Genomic DNA, 22,367 nt, shown 5'->3' with positions numbered 1-22,367 from the left:
AATCAGAGGCTGACATAGTAATCAGTCCAGGACATGGATGGCAGTGGGGGTTTTAAGCCAGAAGGTCAAGTTCATGGGTCAGCACCTGTGGGCATCCTTCCACTCACCAGGCTGTCCAGGTAGTGCCTACTATGTGGGGTACACTAGTAAACCAAGACAGATGTGCCTCCCCATGAGGAACTGACAGCGGTGGGTAAGACAGGTATTATTCCAGTAACCGTTAAAAAAGTAGGACCCATCTATGAGGAGGGCTTTCAAGGACAGGTACCAGGCCTATTGAGGAGACAAGACAAAGGAAACAGGCCTGGGCCAGGTGACCCTCCAGCTGAGATAAGCGAAGGAGAGAATAAATTGGGAAGAGAGGAGGGAGGAAAATACCTTAAGGGCAGAAGGAAGGGCACAAGGCCCTGAGGCAGAGAGATTGTGGTAAGGACCAGGGCTAAAAGTCTGCTTGGCAGGAGCAATCAGATAGGAAGAGGGGCAGCAAGAGGCTGGAACATCAGCAGGACAGGATTTTGGTCTTTCCCCAATGAACAAGAGAAACCATGAAAGGTTTAAAATCGAGGATGATGTGGCCAGATTTCCGTTTGGGAAAGACTGTTTTAACTGATGTGAAGGCAATAGATTCATAGCCCTGGGTTTATACCCCTATTCATTCTTTTATTCATTCATTCAAAAATATTTATTGAGAACCTACTATGTGTAGGGACTGACCTGGAGCACTTGGAACTATACCAGTATAACAATGAACAATAAAGAATAAAAACAATGAGGGGAAAAAATAACTCTGCCCTTAAGTTCTTATAGTCTAGCAAGGAAGACAGACAATAACTAACAAACATTCTACTCAACATGTCAGAGGTGTAAGTGCTGTGGAAATCAGGGCTGAGGGTGGGCGGCAACATGGAGGCCAGAGAAGGTGACGGCTTGAGCCATGTGGATATAAATCTGTAGCAAAAGCCCTCCAGGCAGCGGGACTAGCAGGTGCAAAGGCCCTGACCTGAGGCAGGAGCTTGTCTGGTGTGTCTGAGGAACAGCAAAGAGTGAGTGAGGGGAAAGCAGGAGCTGAGATGGAGGATAAGGTCCTGGAGGGCCTCGCGACCGGGAGAACTTTAGCGTTAGCTGAGTAAGATGGGAGCAGTGGGGGTTTTAAGCCGAGAAGTTAAATGGTTTCATTTGCTGCTGTATTGAAAACAGGTTCTGCGGAGTCAAGGGCAGATGCAAGGAAACCTGCGGGAGGCCCCTGCGCTGGTCCAGGCGAGAGGCGCTGGAGCCGGGCCCAGGCTGTGCGATGGAGAGGGTGAGAAGAGGTGGGAGTCAGGCTACATTCTGGAGTCAGAGATGACCAGGTGTGCTGGCAACTTGGGGCTGGGGTGTAAAAGAAAGAGAGGAATGAGGGGGAGCCATTGGAAGCATGAAATGGCCCCGCTGGGCTACGGGGGCTCAGGTTTGGAGGGAATGATGGAGAGTTGCTTGTTGAACCAGGGGGGTCTGAGGTGACCCTTAGACATCCTGGGAGGGGTGGGGGCAGGCTCCGTGACCAAGTGGAGCTCAAGGTTAGAAGTGCAAAAGGGGGAGTCATCAGGCTGTAAAGGGCATTTAAAGCCAAGGGTACCGGCTGAGACCCTGAGAGAAGTGGGCCGAGGGAGAGAGGAGAGGTCCTCCACCAGCAAAGGACACGGGGGAGACGCCACTGTGAAGTGGGGCGCCTGGAAGCCAAGTGAGGAAAAGGTTTCAAGGAAGAGGGGGTGCAGCAGCTGCTCGAGAGCTGCTTATGGGTCAAATGCCATGAGGACGAGAACTGGCCACGGCGTGAGGATTGGCGACCTTGACAAGCGCTCCTGGAGCTGGGGGAGGGGCAGGGATCCAGCCTGGAAAGGGTTTCAGAGAGACAAGGGGTGCACAAGTGGGGGCAGCAGCATGTCGAGACAGCCCTCTCAAGGAGTTTGCTGCAAAGGGCAGAGAAATGGGGGCCCCAGAGGGATGGGTGCGGGAGCAGTGAGAACGCACCTGACAGACAATGGCGCTGGAAGAGAGAAGGAGCGTGGCTGGAGCCCGGCCACCATGTGGGACCCAGGAGAGCTGGCTTTAGATGAGGCAGCAATGGTTCACCTTGGGGAGGCTGGGGAGGCAGAGCGCATGGGTGCAGCTGGGAGGGTGTGGTGCCACCATCTGTGGGGCTTCTCTTCTGAGTAGTACCATTTTCTCATTGAAACAGGTGGCAAAATGGGTGCGGTGCAATAGGTTTGAGAAGAAAGCATAACAGGGTCACCCAGGAAAGCAGGAGAGGGAAAGGGCCAGAGAAATACAGTTGGGCAGCATCAGGACTCCACTCTAAGAATAGCCCCTGTGCCCAGGGCCCATTTGCCTTGGGAAGCCAGTCACCGCCCTCTCCTCTGCAGGGTCGCTGTCTGGGTCATGCTGCCACTCACTGTGGACTTATCCCGCTCCAGCATCATCGGAGTCTTGTCCATTTCCCCTTTCAGACCGGGCAGGGCACATCTCTGATTCATCTCCTCCCCCAGTACCTGGTACCTAGAGCACAGCCTGGCCAGGGTGGGAGGAATGGTTCAAACATCTGAAGTGCCTCTTCTACCCTAATCCCTTCGTGGGGCGGGGATTGGCTTCCCCCAGCTGAGGCTTGGGGGCACTCACCCTCTGGGTCCTCAGCCCCATGGAGCACTCACACCCTGGGGGGTGATTTACTCCTGGAGCGTAACCAGGAGAAATTAGACTCATCTGCAAAGAAAGACAATTGGCAGGTGAGTTCCTGGCTCTCCAGGCTGACGCTCTGTGGTTTACCCTGAAGACTAATTATCCCACAGCTGAAGGAGGCCGTGGCGGCCCCATGCTAGTTGGGGCGCTGGCTTCCTGCTGGTGGTGGAATGCACACAGCTTCCATTCCCGCCAGCGCTGCTCGGTTCTGAGCGGAGTCAGCATCCACTCTGAGTCATGGCGGGCGGATCTGCGTCAGACATGGGCTCCCTAACAGCGTCTGTCTGGAGGCTGGTTCCAGACTACCCGACCTCGTTCCCCTCTGGAGCTGAGCCGAGGCTGATCTCCTGACGACGGCTCCAATGTAGGTCCCCACTTCCTTTCAATGGGCCTGAAATTCCACCATGAGATTTAGCCAGCAAGAATACTATCTAACTTTTGCAGATGTTTCATGGAAAGGTTCTGATCACTTGTTCCTGCTAAGGCTCCCCCACCCCTTAGCTTTCTCTGTCTTGGCACGTGCCATGTTTTATGGTGGGGCAGGACAACCTGCAGAGCCTGACACAGAGCTGGCATAGAGGAGGTGCTCGGTCGTGAATGAATGAGTCTTCTACAATGTACATGGAGTTTAGAGAAAGACATAGTAGGTGCTCAAGCGTGTTTATTGAATGAATGAATGAATGAATGCCCAGAACGATGGACAAATGGACCCAGAACGTGGGTCAGCTGCTTCTGGGGCTCGCGGGGACTGATCAAGGGCTGTGAGACCAGAGCCAGAAGCCCTGAGCTGCTCTGGGAACTCAGGCCCCCTTTTCACTGTGTGTTGAATTCCACGTGTGCCGGGCTGGGGTATGAAAGCCCTCTGTGTGCGTGGATACCCCTGGATGCCTGAGTCCTGTGTCCTGCCTCTCCTTCATCCCCATTCATGCTAGGCCCTGGAAACCCAGAGGTGATGGAGCTGTGGTCTCCATCCTAGAAGAGCTCCCAGATGGGGCTCAAGTGAGCAGAGGCACTGATTGTGCCAAAACCACCAGCACTATTCGACCTTCTCCTGCAGAGCCAGCTGGCTCCAATCCCCAGGGGCAACCCTGGAGGGCTGCAGGCAAGCGGAAGCAATGTTTACACTCCTTTGGCTTGTTTGTTTATATGGGTGCTGGAAGAACACTGCTTCCCCAGCTGGGAGCACTTGGCCTGAGCCCCAGGACCTAGAATATATGGGTGCAGCAGCACTCCCCTCTCACAGGACAGGAAGGGAGACTGAGAGAAAGGAAGTGCTTGCCTAAGGTCGCACGGTGAGTTGCTAGGCATTGCTGAGCCTGCAATCCTGGTCTGTCCTTCTGTGGCGCCCCACAACCACCCCAACTCCTTCCTAGGTGGCTCTCCCTGGCAGGCCCCCATGTTTACCTAGGAAATACCAGAGCAGGACGCCCCCTGAAGCCAGCACGACCAGGGCGAGCCACAGGGGCGCCAGGCGAAGGTAGCCTCGGACTTTTCTCTTGGAGTCCTTAGGGGCCTTGAACATCCCCTCCGGTTCAGCCTCCTCGCCATCACCTCCGTCACCCGGCCCGCCAGCGTCCTGCGGGGCCTCAGCCACAGGCATCCTGGCAGGGAAACAGACCAGGGTTGGAAACAGCCTGGCATTTGCAAGGGAGCCTTTGCTGAATGCCAACGGTACACAGAAGTAAGACAGCCTGCCTTTTGGAGGAAGAGTATCATACCAGCAGGTGATAAGCAGTGATTGAAAGTGGGCCCTGAGCCGGCTCACGCAGGGCGAGCGGCAGACCTGGACTGGTGTGGCTCTGGAACCCTTACCTTTGCACTCATACCAGCCTGTCTGTGGTCAGAGGACAGATGGAGGTTTCAGTGCCCGAACCCCACCCCAGAGACTGTATCCACACCACAGGTGGAAGTTGAAAACATGGGGTGTCAATCACTGTAAACAAGCTCCTCTTGCTTTCAGCTTCCCTTCATTTGAGGGACGCTCTCTGTTCCTCCTGGTTCCCAATAGCAGAGTTTCCAGAAATAGGGATGCAGTCAACTCGCTCTGCCCTCCCCGAGAAGCCCCTGAGCCAGTGCTGTGCTGGACCAGGGCCATGCCCTTCAAGGGCTGCTGTCTCTCTTGTCTCCCCTTCTGCCCAAAAGTCTTGCAGGAGCAGAGGAAGAAGGCAAAAACTAATATTCATTTAGTGTCTATACAAGCTAACGCCTCATTCATTTAGTCCTCTGGTCACCCAGGGATGTGGGGACCATTGTCCCTGTGTGTTGTTCTTCCTCAGGCCCACTAGGTGTGGACACTTTACATATATTATCTTCTAAAATCTCCAACCACATTTCAAGGTTCTTTACCCATTGTACAGATGAGGAAACTGAGGCCCAGGGTGTTTTAGCAACAACTCACTCCACGGTTTTCCTAGCTTTATTTTTCCAGTATGATTTGAATATCTGGCACTCACTACCAGCCCCATGTTACAGATGAGAAAAACGAAAGCCCTGAGAGGCTAAGCCACTCGCTGGAGGTCACACAGCAGATACATGGGAGTTTTGTTCAAGTGTCTGACTCGGCTCCTTCCATTCCTCTGGGCTGCTTCCTGGAAATGAGCTATTAATGAACAAATCATGGTTTCATAATAGCTGATTGACCCATCTCTCAGTGCCCCAGGTCTGCAGCTCTAGCATCAGACCCCTCCAAACCAACTTTTGAATGTTATCTGGCTTCTCAGGCAGGTTTTCCCACCATACAGAGAAGGCCCTCCATCCACCTACCCAGTAGCAGAGCAAGGAACCCAGAACACTGAGAAGGTAGTCTCCTCTTACCAAATGCATAAATGCCACTGTGGCTTTGAAATGCATCCCCAGATGTGTGGGGGTGGGGGAGGGGAGTCCTTTGGGCTGTGTCTTGGGTTTTCACAGAGTGGATTTTCCCAAAATGGGGCCCTTCAGTGATGTGTAAAGTCATCTCAGCTGGATTCAAGGGGCTCCCTGCCCTCCTCCTGCTTCCTCACTTCCTGCCACTCCTTTTGGCATTGTTCCCAGGCAAGGGGCTCTGGCATCCGGCCTTGGTAACCATCTTGAGTAGCCCCCACCTGATGCAAGGAAGGGAGGGACCACTGGTGATTTTTCAACTGGGTATGGAATTCCCCTACAGAGGACATCCAGACATGTGGGACCAGGCTAAGGATGGCAAATACGCTGCAAGGGGTGGTACAGCCCTCCCACTTCCCAAAGTACCCACAGCACCCCTGGTGAGAAACTGGCTGTCCTCTGAAAGCTGAGCAGGTGGCTAGATTGGGGAAAGCCCAGTGATGGCCCAGCCCCTCAACCCTCTCTCAGCCCCAAGTCCCCTCCCTCCTCCAGAGGTGGCCACACCCTTGTTTTACTCTTAAACCTGGCTCATCAAGGATCTATTCTGAGATGACTCATACAGTCATGGGGACTCAAGGGCACTGGAAATGACGATAGTTGACATTTATTTCAACTATTTCCAGTGCTTTGCATATGCACTGTCTCATGTAAGCTTATACAGACCCTGTGGTGGGAAGCTCTCTTATTTATTATCTCCGTTTTACCGGTGAAAAAGTTGAGGCACAGAGAGGTTGAGCAGCTTGGCCAAAGTCACACAGTTGATTAGCAGCAGATCCAGGCTGCAAACCCAAGCAGTTTGTCTGCAGAGTAATGCCCTGACTCCTATGCTCTACTGCCTCACACATCAGCAGGATACTAAGGGGGAAACCGAGGCTCACAGAAGGTCCTAGGTGCATTAGAGGAGGCATCGAGACGAGCAGTCCAGGGCAGGCCACTCAGTAGGCCTGTCTCCTCCTTTCTCCCTCCCCCGGACTAGGCCTGCACCCCGTGGATTTCGCCTCCCTCATAAATGCCCCTCGCATCCCTCTCTGAGGACCGTGAGCATCACAGAGGAGCCCATTTTCAGAAAACCCACTGTGTAGAAACCCAAGTTAGACACAGCCCAATGGGGAGTGCTGTTCACCTGGGGTCCCCATTGCCTCCCACCTGGAGTCCTAGGGCAGCCTCTTACCTGGGTTCCCATCTCCTGCTTCGGCACAACCTCCACGTTATCCCCAGTGCATTCCCCCTGCCCACCTCCACCCATTCACCGCTCAGAATCCGCTGATGGCGACCAGCCACTTCGGACTCCTCACCACGGCACCAAGACCCTCCCTGACCTGGCTGCTCCCCACCCCTTCTGTGGCCCTAACTTCCATCATGCAGAGCACCCTGCAGGCCCACAAGGCTCCACCTTTGTGCAGCCACACCCTCTGCTTGAGTAACTGCGGGGACCCTTAAAGGGGGCTCCAAGGCCACCTGCCTGGCGACGGGTCCCCAGGCCCTAAGTAGTAAGTCACCTCCTCTCCTGGGCAGCCCTTGGTCAGATCAACAATGTTCCTTTGGCCTTCATTTCTCTTCCTCACAAGAAAATAGGCCTGTATCTTTTTCACTCCTGATTCCCTGTAGGACCCAGCACAGGGCTTGCCACATGAATGAATGCCTGATGAAGGAATGAATGCAAAGAACCCTAGGGCTCCGGACTCTCAGTGCAGTGCTCTCTCCTACGTCTTGCTGCCTCTGGGAAGCAGGACATGTGAGGCTTGAGCCATGGATCTTAGATTCAGTTACCCAGCCACCGCATTTGTGATGAACACCTGCTTTGTGCCAGGCTGTGTGCTGGGCACAGGGGGCACATTGGTGAATATAAGGGACCCCATTCCCACCCTCTTGGGGTGGACGGCCCAGCAGGAGATGGACAACTGTGACAATTGACAGGTGTGAAGATGACCAGACCAGACTGCTCCGTCTTTTACTGTTATGCAAGGGCGTCCCCATCGTTTCAAGGGCCCCGTCCATCAGAAAAGTCTGTGGCTCTACTTTCCGGATGCCCCCAGAACCCAAGTCTCTCTTGGTACCAGCATGGCTCCCACCATCAGCTAAGTCAGCATCGTCTGCGAACTTGACCTTGCAGTAGCCAGTCACCCGGCCACCCTCAGTATCGAATTCCTTCCTACACAACCGTCAGAGTAGTCTTTTCACCACGTGCCCCGCTCACCAGCCTCGCATGGCCCCCGTCCACCTAGAACAGGGCCCAAAGTCCTTCTCACAGCCCACAGAGGCCTAGGTAATTTGGTCCTTTCGCATCTTTCTGTCCTCTCCCTCCCTCTGTACCAGCCCCCACTCAGCTCCTTGCCAGACTATCAACATATCAAGTATATATAGTCTTTTGCATTTGCTGTTCCCTTCCCCACAATGCTTTTCCTTCAGTTTGCTTCATGGTCTGCTCCTTTACTGTCTCCCAGTCTTTGCTGGGATGTCACCTCTGCAGCGAGGCCTTCCCTGACCACCCCCTTTTCCTCTCCATTTTTTTCACAGCACTTCTTGAGACCTCAATCGCATGAGACGCTTACGTGTCCACCCTCCTCACTGGCTGTAAGCGGCTCGGGAGCAGGAGCTTTATTCTGTTCAGCACTGTGTACCCTGCGCCAAGAGCAGACCTGGTACTCCCTCACTGTTGAATGAATGAATGCTAGGATCCTAGCTCCTTCCCACACAGGAGCTGTGTGCGTGTGTGGCGGGGCCAACTTCTCCTGCCTCCTTTCTCCCCACGCCCTCTTCTTCCTGTTGTACCCCAGTGACCTTGGACTTACCAGTTAGCAAGTCTAGTCATGGAGATGGTAGAAAACCGTTACGGATCAAGGGCTCTTTGCCAGCTCTGGGGTGAAGAACATCACGCAGACTGGTTCTTGAAAGTTCTTGCCTACCATTTAGCTTTCCCACCACGCCCTTCTTTCTTCCTAGGCTGCCCACCTCCTAACCTGGCCAGTTTTTGGATGGCCCACTCACACCTCAGCTCAGCTCTCACCTCCTCCTTCCTGGAAGCTCCAGAGAGCCCCAGGAGGGGCAACTGCCCCCTGACGTCTCCTGGGCCACCCCCATCGATGCATAGTTCACCTTGGGGGCATTTTCTCTGTCCCCATGACAGTGAGCCCCTGCCAGGAGGGACTGGGTCTACCCCAATTGCCATAGGGGCCTGAGGCTTCTCCTCTGATCTGAGCACTTAGACCCCACCCTGGCACGTGTTCCTCACTCCGTCCTGCTCTTCTGACCAATGGAGGGGTCTCAATCTGCCCACTGGGGGCTGAGCTCACTGGGACCAGGCTATACCTCCTCCTCCATGCTAGCCCTGTGCTGGGCAATGCTGAAAACCTCATTCCATCTCAGCCTCCATCAGTCTGGGATGTTTGCCTTGCCATCTCTACCTAATGGTTGGAGAAACTGAGGTCTAGGGAGATGAAATGGCTCACTCAAGGTCACCCAGCCGGGGCAGGGCAGAGCAGGCAGAGCTGGGACTCTGTTCTAGGAGCTTCCAGCGAGGCCACGCAGGCCTACAGCGAATCCTTGCTATGAGCTACTGTGACTGTGTGTTCCCGGGTGTGCGTGGGGGTGGGGGGTGAGCATCCCTTCTACACACACAAACACACTCACAAACTCACACACAGATGTACACAGATGGAAACCTACAAAGGTACACACACCTATCTGTGACACAGATTCATAGATCCACAATCCCCCTTCATAAACACTTGTGCACGTACACACCACACACACACACACTGCCAGCTGCATTCAGCTCCGAGCCTGGGAGCTAAAGGTCCCCTGTTTAGTGCAGTGTAGGGCTCTGGGCCTGTCTCCCAGACCACACCACCCAGGTCGTGTCCTGGGAACGGAGGGGGCAGCATGCCCAGTCCTGCAGAGTGCTGGGAGGTACTCGGCCAGCAAATCAGGCTTCTCTCCTGCCTTGTCCCTGCCCCAGAGTCCACCGGCCCCACCGAATCCCAGGCCTCCCAGCACCCAGAACCCACAGCTCCTCCACTGCCCCGTACCTACCCGTACACCGGCCTCACTCCGCCCTGTCCTGCCCCAGACCCAGCTCCATGGACCCTCCTTCTGCTCACCTGGTTACTTTCTGGCCGAGGCGGCAGACCTGGCCTCAGAGCAGGGCACACGGCTCAAGTTCCAAGGAGCCAGGCCCAGCTCTCAGAGGACACTGTTACCGGGTCATTCATAGATCCTGCTCCCCTGTCCTGGAGGCCCCCACTTACCTTTGGGAGTGGCAAGTGGGTGCCGGGCCTGCACGCAGACCTCACGGCCTCTGTTTGTCCAGGACAAGGTCTCCCCACCTCCACCCGGCCAGCTGGGGCTGGATCAATGGCCCAGAGCCATGGCCGGAGTGTCTGGCCCTTGTCCTCTGTGGCCTGTGGCCCCAGGCTCCATGGGCCTGCTGCTCACTTCAGGACAGCACTGTGACTGTGCTCAGGTAAACAGTCCGGAGGCAAGAGACACGCAGTGCCCGCCCCGCCCCGCCCTGCCCCGTGGGCACCCTGGAGGCTGGCGGGCAGGTGCAGGAGATCTGAGCTGTCCCCCGAGGCCCGTTGCCTGGTGACGTTCCTGCCTAGTTACAGCCCCTGGTCCTCTAGAGCATGAGGTGGGGGGCCAGGGACTGGGGGCTGTGTTGAGGGCCCTGTGTGGTACCTGCAGGGTCTCACACGGGTCTCCTTACCTGGACAGGTGAGACCCGGGCAGCCAGTGGCCCGAGAGAGAAAAGGAGACTGGGCCATGTGCTCTGGGGACAGGAGAGAAGAGAGTGGAGTGCAGAGTGCTATTTTGTGTTTAGCTGGAAATTATTTGAATTTCCACGTGATTCTATAGAGCTGTGTAGCCCATTTTGATGGCCACTGGCCCCACGTGTCTCTGGAGCCTCTGGAGAGGGGTCTGTCTGAATTGAGACGTATCACTGCACGGCTGAGATACACACCAGGTGGTGCCGACAAAGAATGTCAAATACCTCAGTAAGAATTTTTTTACACTGGTGACATGTTAAAATGGTAACATGTTGGCTAGATTGCGTTAAATAAAATATACTGTTAAAATTCATTTCACCTGCTTGGTTTCATATTCTTTCATGTGACTACTAGAACATGGAAATCACAAGTGTGGCAAGAAGTAGAACATGGAAATTCACAAATGTGAATTGCGGTGCTAGTGAGCAGAGCTGCGGTAGAGACGGTGGGTCTGACCACATCCTGCTCCAAAGCACGCGTTGGGCAGGCACCAGGGTTTTCTGGTTGTGCACAGGCTGACTGGTGTTTGTCGCAATTAGGCCCGAAGTTTCACATCTGAGACTCTGAGTGCTGTGACATGTGGGGGTGTGTGTGTGTGTGTGTGTGTGTGTGTGTGTGAGTGTGAGGTGTGTGCGTGTGCCATGTGTCTGGGCTAGGTCAGCACGTGTACGGAGTTTCCAGTGAAGGTAAGGAGGACTGCCTGTGCAACATCACCTCACGTGTGTCACACACACGCATGTGCATACCTCTGTGTATGCTTTGTACGGGGGCCTGCTGTATGCAAGTGTTGGGGGCACATGGGGTCCACAGGGTGTCCATCAGGAATAAGAGTCCATGCACAGAGGCACTGGGTACGAACTCTGTACGTACAGTGTGTGCCATCTCCAGACCTGAAAAGGGCTGGGTCAGGGCAGGAGGGTGCCCCATGGGCTGGTTGGGGATTCTGGGTGGGGAGCATCTTCCCGCACGTCCCTCTTGTTCAGTCCTGTCCAGGACCCTGGCCCCTGCCCAAGGGCATTACCCCTACCTGGGACTGAGAACCCCCACCTAGTCCCACTCCCCTTCACCCCAGACCCAGGTAATTTTCCTCCTTCCTCCAACCTCCCCCTTTCCCCGGGCCCTGGCCCACAACCCATTGCAAACTTTCCAAGGGAGAGGTGCTTAGGATGGGAGCAGGAATGGCAGGCGGGCCAGGGTCAAAGACACCCCAAGCCCTGCCTCTGTACCCTCTCTGTCTTTTGAAAGGCAAACGACCCAGGCCCCCGGACCAGGCAGGCTGATAGCTGGACAGTCTGAAATGCAGAAGATCTTGCACAATCCACGTCCTCTGTACTTGTCGCCTGGCCAATCATTGATCTATCGGCCACAGTCAGAGGGGAGGGGCTGGCATGAGGAGGCAGCAAAATGCAAAGGGAGGCATTTGAAAGCATGGGCAAGGGGGCCACCGCCCCAAGAGCTCAGAGAGCCATGAGTGGGGGACACTGTGCCGCTGAGAGACAGACTGGGGCACAGCCTGCCGCTGAGAGAAGACTTCGTTCTATCAACTAGGCAATCGGGTGGCCTGGATACCCTTGTCCCTGCAGCAAAGGGACACATTCACACACACAGGATAAAGCCCTCGATGCTCTCTGGGAATCAGCATTTTACACCAACGCTGGGCCCCTTTGTTCTACAGGGACAGAGAAGCTCCCTGGAGGCCTGGCCGGTGAGGCTTGGAGGCCGGGCCTCCACCACACTCAGGTGACAAGGATCCAGCCAGGGGTTGGAGAGTCAGAGGATATGGCCAAAATCCCAGTCCCTGCACTTGATGGTGATCTGGCAAGATGTGTCACCTCCCCAAGCTACCACCTCGCCATCTGCGGAATGCGGATGATAAAGCTTGGCTGTCGAAGGTGAAAAGATGGAAGAGACATAAATTGCAGATGCTGTGCCTGGCCCACGGGAGCCACTTACAAAATGTTAGCTGCCTCTCTTTTTAAGGTTTGGATGGAGTTGGGGGTGGGGGCGGGCAGCTGTGTCCTCCTCACACGTGACAATGGCCGTAGGATAATGGCCTTCCAGGCCCGGGCTGAGGCTGCAAAGAGCACTTACTATGGACTCGGTGCTATGCCCAGTGCTTCACGGGTTATTTCGTTCACTTCTCACAACGACCCTTTCGTCAATGCCCTTCGTAGGCCCAATTTGCGGAAACCAAGGCCCTGATGAAATTTGAACTCGGGACTCCTGGTTTATTCATTACACAAACCTGTGTTAAGCACCTACAATGTTCTATCTAGGCCTGTTCCTGGGCAGTGGGGACAGGGACATAAAGGAGACATGTCTGACGTCTGCCTAACAGACCTGGACATTGTACAGAAGTCCTTCGTTTGAAAGAAAATACCTACTCAACATCCCACTTCTTAAGACATTTTCAAAATGAGGTGACACTCAGACGGAGGCCACTGGGCCAGCACTAGCCCTGGTGTCTCCCAAAGGGACAAGGGCCGCCTGCCTTCCTGGCAGCACAAAAAAGCTGTTGTGATATGTTGAACGGTGTCACCTCAAATTCGTATGTGGAAGTCCTAACCCCCCGTGCCTCCGGATGTGATCTTATTTGGAAATAAGTTTGCTACGGATATAATTAGTTAAGATGAGGTCGTACTGGAGTAGGAGAGGCCCCTGATCCAACGTGACCAATGTTGTTATAGAAAAGGGAAACTTGGAGACAGACACACACAGGGAGAATCCCACGTGAAGGTAGACACAGAAATCGGGGTAATGTTTCTACCAGCCAAGAAAAGCCAAAGATTGCCCGCAAAGCACCCAAACGTAAGAAAGAAGCGTGGAATAGACTCTTCCTCACAGCCCTCAGAAAGAACCAACCCTGCTCACACCTTGAATCTTGGACTTCGCACTTCCTGACCTATGAGACCATACATTTCTGCTGTTGAAGCCACTCCGTTCCTGGTACTTTGTTATGCAGCCCCCGCAAACTGACACAATGCTGAGTGAGCCGTGTCAGGTAAATGCCATGGCAACGCCTGTTTGTGTGTTCCGCTTCCTCCCGGGGCCCTACACACAGCAGCTGCTCACGACTGTCCACCAAAGAGGCTGAAGGACCCAGACAGCTGCATTTTTATCAGGCCTTCAGGCAGCGCCTAGTCTTAAGCAGTTTCCTCAGTCACCTTTCCCTCCCCATCCCTACACTGTGAGTCCCCTGCTGGATCTCAGCCTAGATCAGTACCTGGAACAAGGACAAACAAACATTGGTTGACTGAATGAATAAGTTACTGTCATTTCCTCCGATGATAATACAGTATGGCATTTAAATTCTGAGCCGCACGCTGGCCCCTTAACAGAGATGTCTCAAGTCCAGGCTTGGGAGTTACATGTCCCCACTCAACAGAAGAAGAGACTGAGGTTTTGAGAGGAGAGGTTGACCTGCCCCAGGTCCCACAGCCCATTGCGGGTGGAACAGGAACACCATTGTCTTCTCTTTGCTGGAAGGTATATCAGTTTCCTGGGCTGCCATAGCAAATGACCATAAACTGGATGGCTTAAAACAATTTATTCTCTCATATTTCTGGAGGCCAAAATCAAATGTCAGCTGGTCCTTTCTCTCTCTGACGGCTCTAGGAAATAATCCTTCTTTGCCTCTTCCTGGCTTCTGGTGGTTGCCAGCAATCCTTGGCATTTCTTGGCTTGGAGAAGCACCACTCCAATCTCTGCCTCCGTCTCTCCTTCCTGTGTGTCTGTGTCTCCGTGACCAATTTCCTTCTTCTTATAAGGACACCAGTCACACTGGGTTCAGAGCCCAGCCTATGCAGGATGACCTCCTCTTAACTTGCTTACATCTGCAAAGACCCTTTGTCCACATAAGGCCACAGTCACAGGTTCCATGTTTTGGGGGAACATTATTCAATCCAGTACAGGGAGTGATGGCACGCTTCCAGGGAGGTTAGGTCGCGAGACGGCGGGGAGCCACCTCTCCTAGGCAGCCTGTCCTGTGGGTCAGCCAAGCCTCAGAGTTCAAGGAGGCCATTGTTGGGGAAAGGTGAGTTGGGAGTCCTGCCCACCATGGAGAACATTCTCTGCTGACCGTGTCTCTCTCCGAAATCTTCTGGGAAATTGTGGGACTCATAGGCCCTGGGGTTGAGGTGAAGGGACTTGAGGGGGAGAGGGGCTCTATATGCCCCAGCCAGATGCTGTCTAGATAGGTGTCTAGGGGGGCTGAGCTCCTCTCTAGGCTGCAAGGTGGTGTATTAGTGTCCTAGGACTGTCTTAGCAAAGTGCCACCAACAGGGTGGCTTAAAACAGCAGAAATTGTTGTCTCCCAGTTCTGGAGGCTGGAAGTCCAAGACCAAGGTGTCAGCAGGGCCGTGCTCTTTGGAAGGCGCTAAGGGAGGATCCTTCCTGCCTCTTCCTAGCTGTGCTGGTGGCTGGCAATCCTTGGTGGTCCTCAGTTTGTGACCGTTTAACTGCGATCGCTGCCTCTGTGGGCACATGGCCATTTCCCTGCGTGTCTTTCCCAGTGTCCCCTCTCTTTGTACAAAGACATGGGTCATAGGTCCTATTGGATGAGGGTCCATCCTAATGACCTCATCTTAGTTACATCTGCAAAGACCCCTATTTCCAAATAAGGCCACATTCATGGGTACAGGGGGTTAGGATTTGAACGTGTATTTGGGGGGACACAGTTCATTTATTCTAGGTGGCGAGGGGGGCGGAAGCAGGCTGGTTATTGACAATGTTGTGGACTGCTCTTTCAAAGGTCTGTGGAGCCCTGGGTCCTCAAGTCACTTCTGAAGCATGTTCTCTCTCTACACCTGAGCTACTACCACCCTCACTCTCCTCCCACATAAACACAGGGGTAACCTGCCCCCTTCTCCCTCCTGCAGCCTCTATGGGAGCCGGTCCATGGCTGGAAGGAAAGGAACTTCCATGAACAGCACACACTTCTCCCACTGCCTTGACCAAGCCTTCAGAGGCTGCCCAGGCAAGGGTCCCCAGAGGTCACCTCTGTCACCTCTGCAGCACTCGGTTTGCCTACCTCGAGTCACTCACCCATTCGTTAAACAGGTGTTGGGCACCACCACAGTGCCAGCTTATGCTGGGCCCCAAACCACGGACAGAAATAATGCTGAATCCCTGTCCTTGAAGGATGCAGCCCAGCCGGGGAAAGACGGATAGTGGGACAGATGGCAGGTGCTCTGTCCTTGCAGCACCTGACAGGGCGGGTCCTTAGCAGTACTTAGGGGTTCTTCTCAGTGTTTCCAGGAGTGGGAATCCATCAGGATGGCCTGTCATTGATTCAAGTGTGAGACCTCAAGAGAGTCACTGCCTCGGTGGCTTGTCTTCTCTCATGTATAGAGGGATTCAAGGTCCCTAAAGGCCCCTAGGCCACGTATGGAGGCCCTAAGACTGACTATCATATAGCTAACCAGACACAGGACAGGTTTCATCCCATAATTAGAAAAATGGCCATTTTACCGTTTTACAGGTGAGAAAGTAGAATCTCGGAGAGTAGATATGATTTGCTGTGGTCAAATAGCCAGGAAGTGAGATTCAAACCCAGGACCCCCTGATTTCAGAATCCCCCTGACATCACCCCCTCCGGTCCCTCCTTGCCACTCCACTACCCCTGGGCCTCTCACCCCTTCTGTCCTGGGCCTTGGTCTCTGGCCCCTGTCTGATGGTGACACTGGGGGAGAACGTATCAGGCCCCTGGCCTGACTGTCTCTGCTTTCCCAGCCGGGTGGTCAGGGGGTGGTTTCTGATCAAGCGTTTGGGGTTTGAAAGGTGCTGTCTCATGTCATATCGGAGACACAGAATGGAAACTCAGCATGTGTCACTCAGCCTGGCCTCCTCCACTGTGGGGTCCTAGCTGGTGGGGCGCCCAGAACACATCTGGAGACTGAGACGCAGCAGGGGGTTGGGGGACCCACCCAAGGTCACACGGCAAGGCTGTAGCAGCGTTCTAATTGAAACCCAGTTACCTGGTTCCCAGTCTAGTGCTCTTTCCCGTAGTCTATCCAAAAATAAAAATTAAAACATGAAATAACAGGGCAATATCATTACTTGACATGCAAGTCCTTCAGCAAAGAGTTCATCAAAATTTCCAAAGCACACAGAATGCCAATTTTCAACATATGTTTAACTTTTTTGTTGTTGTTGTTTCAAAATGTTGCAGCCAGAGCTCCTTCCCCAGGTAGTTCAGGTTGAGGGTCTGGCGCTTGCCCTCCAAAGGAGCCTGGTCCTGGATTGGTGGCACAGAAGGGTCTCCAAGGAGCCTCTTTCCTGATGCCCTTCAGAGGATGCACACAGCCCTGCTCAGGCCTGTATGAGCGAGGGCCTCTCTTCTTGGTAACTTGTCATCAGGGCAGTGCGGTTCATCTTCGTGGGGCCACAAGAGGTCCTAATGTCTGTGGGCTTGTTCTACAACGGGTGTTTGGAAGCCTTTGGAGGCCTTGGTCTCTTCTGCCCTCCAGTTATGCAAATCCAGATTCTTGGAACCTCGGTAACCGTCCCTTCCTCTCTTCCTTTCTTCTTTCCTCTCTCCCTCACCCATTCATCTTCTACACATTCCTTCAACTAACATGCTGTGGCAGGCGCCAGGATGCAGTGATGGACGGGACATTCAGTGTCAGGGCCGAGGAAGGGTCACACTGGGCTCAGAGAGCCTGGGGGTGGGAGGATTGAGCACCCAGCCCGGCCGAGTCGGGAAGAATTGACCTTTATAATAAATCCCATAGGATGGGTTTCCTTTCTTCCTCCCTGTCTAATGTGCAGACACATTTTACTTGGCCTACTTGAGTTTGACATTTTTAAAAAATTAGTGGCCAATATTTAAAAACCAGGACACATCATAAAAAGCCAAATTTTCAGCTTCTCTTAAAAATGTAAAAGATCCGGCCTGCCTGACAACATGGTAATAATCAACGGTGGCTGCCCTGAGCAATTTCAGTGTGACCCACACCCCACCACTTCCAACTGTCCCTCCACTGTATGGGCTAAAAGCACAGGTTCTGAAGTCAGCAGCCTGGATTCAAGTCCTGACTCCGACACTTACAAGCCATATGACCTTGGGCTATAAGGTATTTGATCTTATTGTGTCGCTGTTTGTCCATACAGAAAACGAGACAATACTTGTAAATGGTTTTCTGAAAATAAAAAGGGCTAAAGCATGTGAGAAACTTATAACAGTGTTTATACCTACTAAGTGCTCACTACACGTCACTGTCATCATTTTCAACACTGCTGCTATTATTTGCCCACCCCCCACCTTCCCCACCGCATTTCATCTGAGTTCGGGGTCCCAGCAGTAAGGCTTTCCTTGTTAGTTTCATATTTGCATAAATCACAGCAACAGAATTCTCTTGCTGACTTATTCAGTCCCCGGCTGGTAGCTCTGACCAACGCTGCAGGGGGGCCTGTCCTACACCTGCTGTTACAAGAGTCACTGGACCCTTGGCTGGGGACACCCACCCAAACCCTGGGGGTAACCAACACCAAGCCCTGTCCTGTGCAATCCCCACTCCCTCCAATCTAAATGTCCACTTTGAACAGTGCAGTGCACGTAGTAGGAGCTCAATAAATGGATTAGAATGAATGACGAATGGGTTGCCTGCTGCAGGGTGGGCTACCAAGCATATCACATGAGGCTTTTTCAATCAGTAACTCCTTCAGGTATTTAAAACAGCGACGGGGGAAGAGGACTGCAATGGCAAATTGGTGGGTCATTTTATCGGCGTGAGTGGAGACACACTCCCCATCCTTCCAGAGGCCATGGAACAGACTGGTTCAGCGAGAATCTGTCCAGGTAAGACAGATTCCTCTCCCCTGCACCCTTCACCCAATTTATAGATGAAGAAACTGAGGCTCAAAGGGGACAAGTGGGACAGAACTAGGAGAGACTCAGTGCCCTTGGCCCTGGACTGGGCTGGTGACATAACTGGAGTTGAGAGGTGGGCGGAAGACCCAGTTGCTTTCCTTTCACCTTTGTCATATCTCCTGGAATCCTCTCACCAGAGAATCATCCCTTTGGGTATTTGGAGGGAAGATCACACCTTAAACCTATAAACCCTGAGACCTACCCAGGGGCTTGGGGGACACAGGCAGTGAGGAGCAAGAGGTTGGAGAGGGCAAGGAGGTGGGGGCAGGGCAATAGAACCCCCACCTGCGATTGCGTCCCGGTCAGCCCACCCAAACAGCATCACCAAGACCGCGGCGAGCATCTGAGAGGCAAGCCAGCAAGCCAGCTGTCTCCACATCTGCAGCGCTGGACTTCCCCTGGTCACAGCCTTGTCCCTGCCAGTCCCCTCTTTCTTTCTTTCTTTTTTTTAAGATTTTATTGGGGAAGGGGAACAGGACTTTATTGGGGAACAGTGTGTACTTCCAGGACTTTTTTCCAAGTCAAGTTGTTGTCCTTTCAATCTTAATTGTGGAGGGTGCCGTTCAGCTTCAAGTTGTTGTCCTTTCAGTCTTAGTTGTGGAGGGCGCAGCTCAGCTCCAGGTCCAGTTGCCGTTGCTAGTTGCAGGGGGCACAGCCCACCATCCCTTGCGGGACTCGAGGAGTTGAACTGGCAACCTTGTGGTTGAGAGCCCACTGGTCCATGTGGGAATCGAACCGGCAGCCTTCGGAGTTAGGAGCATGGAGCTCTAACCGCCTGAGCCACCGGGCCGGCCCCCAGTCCCCTCTTTCAAGTACTTTGCATACATTCATGTCTTTCATCTTTACAACCATCTTGGTACTTCCCCTCTCTTCCAGATGAGAAAACCGAGGCACAGAGAAGTTGAGGCATTTGCTCAAGGTCACAGCTTGTAGTCAGTGGAACCAGGATTTAATCCAGGCTGCCCAGGTCCAGATTTAGGGCCTTAACCACCTTACCAGCTGCCCCAAAGGGGCTGCAGGAGTCTCAGGGTAGGATGGATGGTGTTTTGTCCACTACTGGATCCCACACCTAGCACCATGCCCTGAACTTAACAGACCCTTAGTAAATGCACATTGAGTGAATGAATGAATGAATGAATGAATGAACATATCTATAAGAAAAATTCCTCCCTCTTCCAAAGACATCCTCAACCAACTATATCCCGAACTGGCTGAACTGAGGCTGAGCCCCCTTACTAAAGCCCCATGCAACATTCCACTCTGCCTCCCCAAGTTGGGAGCGTTCCCAAGCCAGGCATTTCCAATACAGGCTCTGGCTGATTTTCTTCCAAGCAGCACAGAGTGACTGTCAGTTTGCTTATTTGTGTCCTCTATGGTCACTCCCTCCCCCACAGGGCTGGGGACTCAACAGGCAGGGCGGTCACCAGCCTCCTCTCTGTGGCCAGTGCCCGGCATGAGGCCAGGGGCACGGAGGAATGGAAGACATGCGTCTCCTTCCAGCTCCTCCCTCCCCTCTGCGTCCTGGCTTCCTGGAATTGCACACAGGGTACCTCTCTCCCCCCACCTGCATCTCTCTCCCCACTCAGCACTTCCTGCCTTGCTTTCCCACAGCCCTGAGCACCACCGCACCTCCCCAGTGCTGTGATGGGACCATCAAGTGTGTCATACCTGTGGTAGTGGAAAATGTCTCTGAGCAAGCCAGCAAGGGGATGTCCCAGGGCTGTCACAGAAGCCAGGCTGAGGCCGCCGGTACTGAGCTCAACTTTAATCAACAACCCAACACCGCCCTTCGTCTCCAACGACAGTGGCCACGGGACAGTAGGATGTAGGGGTGAGAGCCCAGGGTTCCAGTCCACCTCTCCTGCCCCCCTAAATTCACAGTGTAGCCTGCGACACAGCACCATCTTCTCGGGGCCTCCTGTCCTCATCTGTGATGTAGGACTCAGAGTTTCAATCATTCTTGTGTTTCTAGGTTACTGAGAGATTTTAGGAGACTCGACATGCACGACATGCACGCACTTTAAAGGCTACAAAGAGCTTGCCATGTGAGTGCTAATGACCACCTGGGTTCAAATCTTTTCTCTACTGGGTTCTAGCTGTGTGGCCTTGGGCAAGTCATTAGCCGTGCTGTGCCTTAGTCTTCTCCCTCCTGACATTGTTGTAAAGATCAAGTGAGTTAATAACACAGTGTGCTTAGAACAGAGCCCGAGGCACTCAGTGCTCTGTGAACGCAGCTCTTAAAGAGACTCCGGAGGACTAAGGACATTCCACTGTGGCCCTTCCAGCTCCTTGTCCCCACCTGTGCCTCCCCCACTGCATGTTGATAAAATTCAAGTTGCCAAACCATGGCTGCTAGTCTGTAAGAACAATTCCTCCCTCTTCCAAGAGCCAGCCTCGACCAGCTGCTCCCAAAACTGGCTGAAGACGTATTAAGCCTAGAATGTTTCTGGTTGGGCCTTCTTACAAGTGTCCTGTACCACATTCCATCCGCCCGCCTCCCCCAACGTGGCAGGCTCCTTCACAGCCTTCGCACGCCTGGTATCGCTGAATAACGTCTTGTGCTAATGGGGTCTGGTTGATTTTCTTCTACAGCTATTTTTATCACCCTTATATTCCCAGAGTCCAGTACAGGATCTGGCTCACAGCACAACAGATGGTTTTAGCAGAGGGAACTCAGAAAGGGGCCGTCGAGGCAGTAACCGACACTACTTGGGAAGAATCAAAGGGCCTCCCAGAAGTGGCGATGTCTGAGTGGGATGTGTAAGAGTCTGGGCGTAGACTGTTTGGGTGTCAGAACTACTTCAAACCCAGGGACCAGCAGATGCCAAAGTGGCTGAGTCAGCCTGTGGTCCTTACCCTCCTCCCTAGCCTCCCACTCTTGAAGTGAAAGAATGTAGTCCCGGCCACAAGCCACATTCCGTGTGGCCCCTGAAATCACAGAATATTAGGGCTGAGGCAGCACTTACAAATCATCCAGTCTGACTACCCCATTCACTGATGGGGCGACTGAGGCACGAGAGCAGATGGGACCTGCCTGAGGTACCCCAAGGCATGGACTCTCACATGAAGAGGCTCAGCCATTGACCTGGGAACAACTGGGAGTCATTGGGCAGTTAAGCAGGGGTGTGGCACGGCCAGATGTGACCCTGAGCAAGACCGTCCTGGCAGGGCTCAGAGGTGGAAGCGTTAGGGGGCAGGTGGCGGGGGCAGGGGGACCAAGGAGGAGGCTGAGAAGTGAGGCTGCCAGGTCACAGGGGTGGGGATGGTCTCAGTCACCACCACAGTCATGGAATGTGAGCTTTTTAATTTTTTTAATTGGTTGCCAGGAAGTTGAGAATGGAATTTTGCTTGGTGCCCCGCCCCCTCTTCCCCCTCCATTACTTGTCTCCCACGCAGCCTTGTATCCACAAAGGACCCAAAAGTTCTGGAGCCGCATGTACCTGAGTTTGAATATTGGCAGAATCCACCATCAGCTGCTGCGTTTCTGAACCTCCCTGGGCCTCAGTTTCCTAATCTGCAAAAGGTGGAACGTAACACCTGCCTCACAGGGTCCTTTTCAGATGATGGAGATGATGCTTGGGAAGAGCCTGGCACAGTGCCTGGCACATAAATATTAGTTTTCTTATCCCTTTTTAATGTGCTTCTCAACTATCTTTGGAGTTCTCCAGAAGGTCACTAATTAGGAGGACAGCGGTAGTTATTCATCCTAGTTATGGTCTGTTTCCACCAGTTATCTTGGTAACTGTGGGCACTGGCAGTTGCTGGGAGTGGGAGCTGGGAGGTGGAGCGAGGGGAGAGCGGAGACACTGGGGGGTTGGGGAGGTGAGGGAACAAGTACAGCTCAAGAAATTGGAGACCTGAGAGGCTGAAAGGCCCTCCCGCCTCTCCTCCCTTTTCTCTTATCCCCCAATCTGCACCGGCTGCGTTCTGCTTCCTGCTCTGCACCTGACGTTCTGGGCCCTGGGCTTCCTGGTCCCCATCTGGTGCTGCTCCTCTCCCCTGCAATCTGACCCAGACAGGCCTGTCCCTCCTTTTCTCCTTCCACCCCTGCCAGCTGCTCTCTCCTTGCTCTATCTCCCAGGGCACATATTCTAATCCACTCTGACCCATCAGTCCATCGCCACCTGGTGTAAGGTGGCCCCTTACTCCGCTCA

The 22,367-nt window shown here is 53.6% G+C and overlaps 1 protein-coding gene across 3 annotated transcripts in view; it reads right to left on the bottom strand.

Moving 5' to 3' along the window:
* TMPRSS6 (transmembrane serine protease 6) overlaps window positions 1–10,031 on the bottom strand; it is a 37,444-nt gene extending 27,413 nt beyond the window's left edge. The window contains exons 1-2 of one of the 3 annotated variants that reach the window (XM_033118497.1): window positions 9,825–10,031; window positions 4,120–4,316 (exon numbers count right to left, since the gene is read on the bottom strand). In XM_033118497.1, coding sequence (XP_032974388.1) covers window positions 4,120–4,315 — 196 coding nt within the window. In that variant the 5' untranslated portion in view covers window position 4,316; window positions 9,825–10,031. The other 2 variants (XM_033118498.1, XM_033118499.1) reach the window with 2 other exon arrangements.
* Window positions 10,032–22,367: the final 12,336 nt, after the last annotated feature.

Source organism: Rhinolophus ferrumequinum, chromosome 10, assembly GCF_004115265.2.
Source record: "Rhinolophus ferrumequinum isolate MPI-CBG mRhiFer1 chromosome 10, mRhiFer1_v1.p, whole genome shotgun sequence".
Lineage (NCBI taxonomy): Eukaryota > Metazoa > Chordata > Mammalia > Chiroptera > Rhinolophidae > Rhinolophus > Rhinolophus ferrumequinum.
Note: the sequence above shows the minus strand (reverse complement) of the source record. Positions and strands in the feature narration are given on the sequence as shown.